Here is a 10,947-nt window from a genome sequence, read left to right on the forward strand (position 1 = left end):
TCTTATGTGGGACCTTGTCGAAAGCCTTCTGGAAGTCCAGATACACCACATCCACTGGTTCTACCCTATCCACGCTACTAGTTACATCCTCGAAAAATTCTATAAGATTCGTCAGACATGATTTACCTTTCGTAAATCCATGCTGACTTTGTCCAATGATTTCACCACTTTCAAATGTGCTGCTATCCCATCTTTAATAACTGACTCTAGCAGTTTCCCCACTACCGATGTTAGACTAACTGGTCTGTAATTCCCCATTTTCTCTCTCCCTCCCTTCTTAAAAAGTGGGGTTACGTTTTCTACCCGCCAATCTTCAGGAACTACTCCAGAATCTAAAGAGTTTTGAAAGATTATTACTAATGCATCCACTATTTCTGGAGCTACTTCCTTTATGGCCTCCTCCTGCACCTATTTTATGTTTCTATGTTTCTAACTCAACTGAGATCCTCCTGCAGTTACTGCTTCCTCGACAAAACCTGCCCTTCCACCTACCTGTGTAAGCAGGTGAAGTACATTAGCAGCTCGATAATTAATGAGGCGAAGCATACCACAGCTCCATACAGGTGCCCCGGGGCAGATTAAATCTCTCGGTGTCCTGAAGTCTGATCACCGTAGCATAACAACAGTATACATGCCCTTAGGATGATATTTAACCTCTGCCTGTCTCAGTGTGAAGTATAAAGAATGTAAACGCAGTCACACTGTGACCCTGCAAAGTACATTCTATCCACAAAGCATTCAATTAATTCCTGGTTGGGGCAGAATGTGATGAGTCATAAGAGTCACACAGTGCGTAAACTGGCCCTTCGGCCCAACGAATCCATGCTGACCAGCGATCGCCCGTTCACACACTAGTTTAGTTTAGAGATACAACGCAGAAACAGGCCCTTCAGCCCACCGAGTCCGTGCCGACCAGCGATCACGCGTTCACACACTGAATTAGTTTAGAGATACAGAGCGTAAACAGGCCCTTCAGCCCACCGAGTCTGTGCCGACCAGCGATCACCCGTTCACACACTAGTTTAGAAACATAGACAATAGGTGCAGGAGTAGGCCATTCGGCCCTTCGAGCCTGCACCGCCATTCAATATAATCATGGCTGATCATTCAACTCAGTATCCTGTACCTGCCTTCTCTCCATACCCCCTGATCCCTTTAGCCACAAGGGCCACATCTAACTCCCTCTTAAATATAGTCGATGAACTGGCCTTAACTATCTTCTTTGGCAGAGAATTCCACAGATTCACCACTCTCTGTGTGAAAAATGTTTTTCTCATCTCGGTCCTAAAAGATTTCCCCCTTATCCTTAAACTGTGGCCCCTTGTTCTGGACTTCCCCAACACTGGGAACAATCTTCCTGCATCTAGCCTGTCCAACAGCTTAAGAATTTTGTAAGTTTCTATAAGATCCCCGCTCAATCTTCTAAATTCTAGCGAGTACAAGCCGAGTCTATCCAGTCTTTAACCATATAACCATATAACCATATAACAATTACAGCACGGAAACAGGCCATCTCGGCCCTACAAGTCCGTGCCGAACAAATTTTTTTCCCCTTAGTCCCACCTGCCTGCACTCATACCATAATCCTCCATTCCCTTCTCATCCATATGCCTATCCAATTTATTTTTAAATGATATCAATGAACCTGCCTCCACCACTTCCACTGGAAGCTCATTCCACACCGCTACCACTCTCTGAGTAAAGAAGTTCCCCTCATATTACCCCTAAACTTCTGTCCCTTAATTCTGAAGTCATGTCCTCTTTGTTTGAATCCTCCCTAATTCTCAAAGGGGAAAAGCTTGTCCACATCAACTCTGTCTATCCCTCTCTGTCATTTTAAAGACCTCTATCAAGTCCCCCCTTAACCTTCTGCGCTCCAGAGAATAAAGACCTAACTTGTTCAACCTATCTCTGTAACTTAGTTGTTGAAACCCAGGCAACATTCTAGTAAATCTCCTCTGTACTCTCTCTATTTTGTTGACATCCTTCCTATAATTGGGCGACCAAAATTGTACACCATTACTCCAGATTTGGTCTCACCAATGCCTTGTACAATTTTAACATTACATCCCAGCTTCTATACTCAAATTCTTTCTTCATATGAAAGTCCTGCCATCCCAGGAATCAGTCTGGTGAACCTTCTCTGTACTCCCTCTATGGCAAGAATGTCTTTCCTCAGATTAGGAGACCAAAACTGTACGCAATACTCCAGGTGTGGTCTTACCAAGACCCTGTACAATTGCAGTAGTACCTCCCTGCTCCTATACTCAAATCCTTTTGCTATGAATACTAGTTTAGAGATACAGCACAGAAATAGGCCCTTCAGCCCACCGAGTCCGTGTCGACCAGCGATCGCCTGTTCACACACTAGTTTAGAGATACAACACAGAAACAGGCCCTTCGGCCCACCAAGTCCGTGCCGACTAGCGATCGCACGTTTACACACTCGTTTAGTTTAAAGGTACAACACAGAAACAGGCACATCGGCCCAACTTGCCTACACTGACCAACATGCCCCATCTACACTAGTCCCACCTGCCCGCATTTGGCCCATATCCCTTCAAACCTGTCCTATCCATGTAACTGTCTTTAAGTTTGCTATGAATACATTCTGAATCTTGTAGACTGACCTGCTGAGTAACGGCAACAATTCTGCCTTAAAATTGGAGATGTTTTATTATTTGACACTTCATTTTGTCTGTACATTTTTATTTAATTGAGGGTTGGGCATGGTTGTGCAGCGGTAGAGTTGCTGCCTCACAGCGCCAGAGACCCGGGTTCCATCCTGACCACGGGTGCTGTCTGTATGGAGTTTGCACGTTCTCTCCCCGTGATCTGCGTGGGTTTTCTCCAGGAGCTCCGGTTTCCTCCCATACTCCAAAGACGTGCGGGTTTGCAGGTTAATTGGCTTCGGTAAAAATTGTACATTGCCGCCAGTTTGTGTGTGGGATAGTGTTAATGTGCGGGGCTCACTGATCGGCACGGACACGGTGGGCCGAAGGGCCTGTTTCCACGCTGTATCTCTACACTAAACCAGTGAGTGAACGGGCGATCGCTGGTCGACGCGGACTCGGTGGGCCAAAGGGACTGTTCCCGCGCTGTATCTCTAAACTAAACAAAACACATTTTAACATAAACATCCACCACAGTGACTCCTCCGCATTCCGCATTGTGATGGAAGGCGAAATAAAGTTCAATCTCTTCCATTCTTTGTTCTCCTGCTGTCGGGAGTCTTGAGTTTTCTGTTGTCGGGGCGACTTTGGCTCCTCAATGGGGTTAGGTTAGGTAAGGGGGAGGTGCGGCGAGACCTGGGTATCCTTGTTCACTGGTCACTGAAAGTTAGCGTGCAGGTACAGCAGGCTGTGAAGAAAGCTAATGGAATGTTGGCCTTCATAACAAGAGGATTTCAGTATAGGAGTAAAGAGGTTCTTCTGCAGTTGTATAGGGCTCTGGTGAACCCACATCTGGAGTATTGTGTACAGTTTTGGTCTCCTAATTTGAGGAAGGACATCCTTGTGATTGAGGCAGTGCAGCGTAGGTTTACGATATTGATCCCTGGGATGGCGGGACTGTTATATGAGGAAAGATTGAAAAGACTAGGCTTGTATTCACTGGAGTTTGGAAGTATGAGGGGGAATCTTATAGAAACATATACAATTATAAAAGGACTGGACAAGCTAGATGCAGGAAAAATGTTCCCAATGTTGGGCGAGTCCAGAACCAGAGGACACAGTCTTAAATAAAAGGGGAGGTCATTTAAGACTAAGGTGAGAAAATCTTTTTCACCCAGAGTTGTGAATTTATGGAATTCCCTGCCACAGAGGGCAGTGAAGGCCAAGTCATTGGATGGATTTAAGAGAGAGTTAGATGAACAGACCCCTAGTGAGACCACACCTGGGGTATTGTGTGCAGTTTTGGTCCCCTAGGACGAACATTTCAGGAAGGACATTCTTGCTATTGATGGAGTGCAGCGTAGGTTTACAAGTTTAATTCCCGGGATGGCGGTACTGTCAAATGCTGAGAGAATGGAGCAGCTGGGCTTGTACACTCTGGAGTTGACAAGGATGAGAGGGTTTCTCATTGAAACATATAAGATTGTTAAGGGTTTGGGCAAGCTAGAGGCAGGAAACATGTTCTCAGTGTTGGGGGAGTACAGAACCAATGGCCACAGTTTAAGAATAAAGAGTAAGCCATTTAGAACGGAGACGAGGAAACACTTTTTCTCACAGAGTTGTGAGTGTAGAATTCTCTGCCTCAGAGGACGGTGGAGGCAGGTTCTCTGGATGCTTTCAAGAGAGCTAGATAGGGCTCTTAAAAAGAGCGGAGTCAGGGGACATGGGGAGAAGGCAGGAACGGGGTACTGATTGGGGATGATCAGCCATGATCACATTGAATGGCGGAGCTGGCACGAAGGGCCGAATGGCCCACTCATGCACCTGTTGTCTATTGTCTATAATAAAGTCACAAACTAAACATATTCACCAATCAAGACATGATATATCCCACAATGACATGCAGCAAAATTATAATACAGTATATCAACTCTTTTTACATGTTGCAATTAATGCAATTTCTATTATTTCTTTCCACTTCCAAACAAAAATGTGGTTGGATTATTCAGCGTACGTTCAACCTGTGTCAATAAATCCTTTGACCATAGTAACATGTGTGCTTAACCATGCACACTACAGATTGATGCAAGCATGTTTTTTGTGAAGGGCTGACAATTATTATGATATGGCCATAGCATGGGTCTATTCCTCTTGAATCTTCAATCATAGAAACATAGAAAATAGGTGCAGGAGTAGGCCATTCGGCCCTTCGAGCCTGCACCGCCATTCAATATGATCATGGCTGATCATCCAACCCAGTATCCTGTACCTGCCTTCTCTCCATATCCCCTGATCCCTTTAGCCACAAGGGCCACATCTAACTCCCTCTTAAATATAGCCATTGAACTGGCCACAACTACATTCTGTGGAAGAGAATTCCAGAGATTCACCACTCTCTGTGTGAAAAATGTTTTTCTCATCTCTGTCCTAAAAGATTTCCCTCTTATCCTTAAACTGTGACCCCTTGTTCTGGACTTCCCCAACATCAGGAACAATCTTCCTGCATCTAGCCTGTCCAACCCCTCAAGAACTTTGTAAGTTTCTATAAGATCCCCCCTCAATCTTCTAAATTCTAGCGAGTACAAGCCGAGTCTATCCAGTCTTTCCTCATGTGAAAGTCCTGACATCCCAGGAATCAGTCTGGTGAACCTTCTCTGTACTCCCTCTATGGCAAGAATGTCTTTCCTCAGATTAGGAGACCAAAACTGCACGCAATACTCCAGGTGTGGTCTCACCAAAACCCTGTACAACTGCAATAGAATCTCCCTGCTCCTATACTCAAATCCTTTTGCTATGAATGCCAACATACCATTTGCTTTCTTCACTACCTGCTGCACCTGCATGCCTACTTTCAATGACTGGTGTAAGTCAAGTCAAGTCAAGTCAAGTTTATTTGTCACATACACATACGAGATGTGCAGTGAAATGAAAGTGGCAATGCTCGCGGACTTTTGTGCAAAAGACAAACAACAAAACAACCAAACAAATTATAAACAGAATCATAACACACTTATTCTTTTACATAATAAATAATGGAATGAAAAACGTTCTGTAGAGTTAGTCCCTGGTGAGATAGGCATTTACAGTCCGAATTGCCTCTGGGAAGAAACTCCTTCTCAACCTCTCCGTTCTCACCGCATGGCAACGGAGGCGTTTGCCTGACCGTAGCAGCTGGAACAGTCCGTTGCAGGGGTGGATGGGGTCTCTCCTGATTTTATTTGCTCTGGAGTTGCACCTCCTGTTGTATAGTTCCTGCAGGGGGGCGAGTGAAGTTCCCATAGTGCGTTCGGCCAAACGCACTACTCTCTGCAGAGCCTTCTTGTCCTTGGCAGAGCAATTCCCAAACCAGATGTAAATGTTCCCGGACAAGATGCTTTCCACCGCCGCTGCGTAGAAGCACTGGAGGATCCTTGGAGACACTCTGAATTTCCTCAATTGCCTGAGGTGGTAAAGGCGCTGCCTTGCCTTACTCGAGGCGTGTGATGCCCATGTCATATCCTCGGAGATGTGGACTCCCAGATATTTAAAACAGTTCACCCTATCCACAGGATCCCCATTTATCCTCAATGGAGTGTACGTCCTCGGATGATGTGCCCTCCTAAAGTCCATGATCAGCTCCTTCATTTTTTTGATGTTCAAGAGGAGGCTGTTATCCTGGCACCAGAGTGCTAGATCAGCCACCTCCTCCCGGTAGGCCTTCTCATCGTTGTCTGAGATCAGGCCCACCACCACAGTGTCATCAGCAAACTTAATTATTGAAATGGAGCTGAACCTAGCCACACAGTCATGTGTGTACAGGGAGTACAATAGGGGGCTGAGGACGCAACCCTGGGGCGATCCTGTGCTCAGGGTGAGGGACTCCGATGTATTCCCTCCCATCTTGACTACCTGGGGCCTGGCGGTGAGAAAATCCAGGACCCAGGCACACAGGGAGGTGTTGAGCCCCAATTCCAGTAGCTTCCAGGCGAGTCTGGTGGGGACTATCGTGTTGAAGGCTGAACTGCAGTCTATGAACAGCATCCTCACGTAGCCCCCCTTCTGGCTGTCCAGATGGGAGAGAGCGGTGTGCAAGACCTGGGAGACCGCATCGTCCGTGGACCAGTTCGGACGGTATGCAAACTGCAACGGGTCCATGTTCCGAGGGAGGAAGGCGCAGATGTGATTCTTCACCAGCCTCTCAAAGCATTTCATGACTACCGAGGTAAGGGCCACCGGACGGTAGTCATTCAGACAGGCTGGGGAGGCATTTTTTGGTACCGGTACAATGATGGATTTTTTTAAGCAGGCAGGGACCACGGACTTGTCCAGGGAGAGGTTGAATAATGTAGTGAGCACTGGAGATAGCTGCGTAGCACAGGACTTGAGTACTCGCCCCGAGATGCCATCGGGGCCTGCAGCTTTTCTCGTGTTCACCCATGTCAGAGCCCTCCTTCCTATAACGATGTTGTGTCTTGGGTCTATTTGTTTGTAATGTATGGCTGCAGAAACGGCATTTCGTTTGGACCTCAAGGGGTCCAAATGACAAATAAATTGAATCTTGAATCTTGAATCCTCACGTCATGCTCGGACAGCGAGAATGTGTGCACATTCCTCCCTTCAGCTTCGGTAGTCAGCCAGCTGGCGGTATTATGTACCATGACACCCAGGTCTCGTTGCATCTCCTTTTCCTAATCGGCCACCATTCAGATAATACCTAACCGGCCACCATTCAGATAATTCTTCTTGAATCTTCAATCATCAATCTCTGTTGTGCCCAGTCACAGCAAGGTAAGTTGATAAAGAATTGAATCAATCTGTTCGACACCTTTGAAGGTAGACACGGTAACAGGGAAAAATAGATACATAATATATGTACTCTTGTACTCGGCTTGTACTCGCTAGAATTTAGAAGATTGAGGGGGGATCTTATAGAAACTTACAAAATTCTTAAGGGGTTGGACAGGCTAGATGCAGGAAGATTGTTCCCGATGTTGGGGAAGTCCAGAACAAGGGGTCACAGTTTAAGGATAAGGGGGAAATCTTTTAGGACCGAGATGAGAAAAACATTTTTCACAGAGATTGGTGAATCTGTGGAATTCTCTGCCACAGAAGGTGGTTGAGGCCAGTTCATTGGCTATATTTAAGAGAGAGTTAGATGTGGCCCTTGTGGCTAAAAGGATCAGGGGGTATGGAGAGAAGGCAGGTTCAGCATACTGAGTTGGAATATCAGCCATGATCATATTGAATGGCGGTGCAGGCTCGAAGGGACGAATGGCCTACTCCTGCACCTATTTTCTATGTTTCTCTGTTTCTATGTTGCCCGGCAGGACTTTAGATGGTCATTGGCAACCGGGCAACTGTTAATTTTGAGCCCTGGCAAGCCTGGTAGCCTGGTTGTCAAAGTTTGTGTCTTAAAAAGCAGATAGCAACGAAAAGGTGTTAAAGGTAAAACGTGGCAATCTTTAATCGATTCGTCAGACGGGAGTGGCAAAATATCTACAATGAGCACAGTGCTTCTCGGGCTCCCACTCACAGAACAAATAAGAGTTGGCACAATTATACATTTTTCTTATCAGTAAAACAGTCCTGCTAAGTCTGATTATGGCATGACTGAAAATTCTGCAGTCTTTCAGAAGATTGGAAGGTTGGGTCCAAATCAAGCTCATCCAATAACATGTTATTACTTATCTCTGGAGCGTCCGCTATTTCCTTATATCTTGGCTTCTTTATGGCCTTGAATGAAGCACATGTTATTGCTGCAGGCTGCCATCTTAATATCTTTATTGAAAAGACAACCTGTCCTCCATATTATAACCATATAACAATAACAGCACGGAAAACAGGCCATCTCGGCCCTTCAAGTCCGTGCGGAACACTTATTTTCCCCTAGTCCCATCTACCTGCACTCAGACCATAACCCTCCATTCCTTTCCGTTCCATATACCTATCCAATTTAATTATAAATGATACCATCGAACCTGCCTCCACCACTTCCACTGGAAGCTCATTCCACACAGCTGCCACTCTCTGAGTAAAGAAGTTCCCCCTCATGTTACCCCTAAACTTCTGTCCCTTAATTCTCAAATCATGTCTTGTTTGAATCCTCCCTATTCTCAAAGGGAAAAGCTTGTCCACATCAACTCTGTCTATCCCTCTAATCATTTTAAATACCTCTATCAAGTCCCCCCTTAACCTTCTGCGCTCCAGAGATAAAGACCTAACTTGTTCAACCTATCTCTGTAACTTAGTTGTTGAAACCCAGGCAACATTCTAGTAAATCTCCTCTGTACTCTCTCTATTTTGTTGACTTCCTTCCTATAATTAGGCGACCAAAATTGTACACCACACTCCAGAATTGGCCTCACCAATGCCTTGTACAATTTTAACATTACATCCCAACTTCTATACTCAATGCTCTGATTTATAATGGCCAGCAATAAATATTGTGTTCCATATAATTTACAAAGTCATTCAGACTTGTCACCGAGCCATTCTTTTGTTCTACTAGTCCATGCTTTTGTGGAAGTATGACTCCATTTTAGATTTGACTATCGGATTTGACTATTAGCTCTTTCATGGTGGAGTGGGTGAGCCCTTGCCACACAGGGTGCAGATTTAGGGGTGCTCCCCGGTGTGAGTGTGCTGGTGGTGCAGTAGACTGGTGTAGTAGGTGAAACACTTGCTGCAGTTGCTGCAGGTGTAGGGCTGCTCCCCCGGTGTGCAGGCGCCTGTGAACCTTCAGGCTCGTGGACGACTTGAAGCCTTTGCCGCAGTGGGAGCAGGTGAAGGGCCGCTCACTGCGGTGCACCCACCAGTGCACCTGAAGCCCCGACAACCGGGCAAAGCTCTTGCCGCAGCTGGAGCAGCCATAGGGCTTCTCGCCCGTGTGCACCCGCCGGTGGATCTTCAGCTGATGCGCCCTCTTGAAGCTCTTGCCACAGTCGGAGCAGCCAAAGGGCCTGGGGATGGGACGGTCGCCGGCGTGCAGCAGCTGGTGGGACTGCAGACATTTGGAGCGGGTGAAGCCCTTGCCACACAGGGCGCAGGAGTAGGGTCGCTCGCCGGTGTGGGTGCGCTGGTGCTGCAGCAGTGTTTTGGAGCGGGTGAACCCCTTGCCGCAGTCGCAGCAGGTGAAGGGCCGCTCACTGCTGTGCACCCGCAGGTGCTGCCGTAGCCCCGACGACTGAGCAAAGCTCTTGTCGCAGTCGGGGCAGCCATAGGGCTTCTCGCCCGTGTGAACCTGCTGGTGGATCTTCAGCTCATTCAACCTCTTGAAGCACTTGCTGCAGTCGGAGCAGCTGAAGGGCTTCTTGCCCGTGTGCACCCGCCGGTGGATCTTCAGTTCATTCGTCGTTGTGAAGCCCTTGCCGCAGTCGGAGCAGGTGAAGGGCTTCTCGCCCGTGTGCACTTGGTAATGCCGCAGCAGGTGGGCGTAGAGGGAGAATTTCTTGCCGCACTCCGAACAGTCGAAGGGGAGTTCTCCCGTGTGCACCTGCCGGTGGATCTCCAGCTTGCTCAGGCTCTGCCAGGCCTTGCCGCACACGTCGCACTTATAACGCTTCTTCTTGTTATGCCCAGCCATATGGTCCTCCACTGAAGCTCAACCCCTCGAAGCTCGGCCCGCACACAGGGGAGCTCACCGGCACCTTGGCTGCCCTCAATGGCTGCTCACGTCCCCGTCTCATCCTAAACCCTGCAGGAGGGGAACACAGCGGGTCAACAAGCTGGCAAACAGGACATTACTAACGCTTGAACGTTCCTGGTGCTTGAAGAGGAGGAAGGGGAAGGGGGGGTCAGGGAGGGGATAGGAACTCTCCCTCCAATTGGTCCCTTGAATTAGTATTGTCATTCAATAAGATGACAACTGATTCATCTTGTCCAGCTGTGCTCCCATTTTTCCCACCATCTCTCCACCTGCCTTCATCCCCCACCCATTCAGTAATTAAAAAATAAAGAAGATTTAGAAGCCTTGGGAAAATTGAATTGTTACTTATTTTTATTTTTTACAGGGAAAGAACCATCTGTGCATGCGCGGTTTAAGATTTTTTTTTAAAAGCCGTCTGCCTGCCTACCTTGAGTAATTACTCAAGGCATGTGCCTGACCTAAGCTGCACACCCTCAATAGCAAGAATGTCCTTCCACAAATTAGACCAAAGCTGCACTCAACTCCTCTTGCTATGAAGGTCAACATGGCATTAGCTTTTCTTCACTGAGTGCTGAACCTGTAGTTTAAGAATAAGGGGTAAGCCATTTAGAACGGAGACGAGGAAACACTTTTTCTCACAGAGAGTGGGGAGTCTGTGGAATTCTCTACCTCAGAGGGCGGTGGAGGCCGGTTCTCTGGATGTTTTCAAGA

At 47.1% G+C, this 10,947-nt stretch overlaps 1 protein-coding gene across 1 annotated transcript; it reads right to left on the reverse strand.

Moving 5' to 3' along the window:
* Positions 1 to 9,206: 9,206 nt before the first annotated feature.
* Positions 9,207 to 10,173, reverse strand: LOC129709029 (gastrula zinc finger protein XlCGF49.1-like). The gene is made up of 2 exons (XM_055655142.1): positions 9,488 to 10,173; positions 9,207 to 9,327 (listed from the first exon to the last, which is right to left on the reverse strand). Exons 1-2 carry the CDS (start codon positions 10,171 to 10,173, stop codon positions 9,207 to 9,209), a joined length of 807 nt encoding a protein of 268 aa, XP_055511117.1.
* Between the last annotated feature and the right edge of the window lie 774 nt (positions 10,174 to 10,947).

The sequence above is a fragment of the Leucoraja erinacea genome, chromosome 24 (assembly GCF_028641065.1).
Source record: "Leucoraja erinacea ecotype New England chromosome 24, Leri_hhj_1, whole genome shotgun sequence".
In the NCBI taxonomy this organism is placed as follows: domain Eukaryota; kingdom Metazoa; phylum Chordata; class Chondrichthyes; order Rajiformes; family Rajidae; genus Leucoraja; species Leucoraja erinaceus.

Bases quoted from the DNA above. Each gene is read 5' to 3' on its own strand.
- LOC129709029 (XM_055655142.1), bottom strand. From the start codon at position 10,173: ATGGCTGGGCATAACAAGAAGAAGCGTTATAAGTGCGACGTGTGCGGC. The intron at 9,328-9,487 runs GCGGGTGCACAC...ACGAGCCTGAAG, and splicing joins CATCAGCTGAAGATCCACCG to GTTCACAGGCGCCTGCACAC.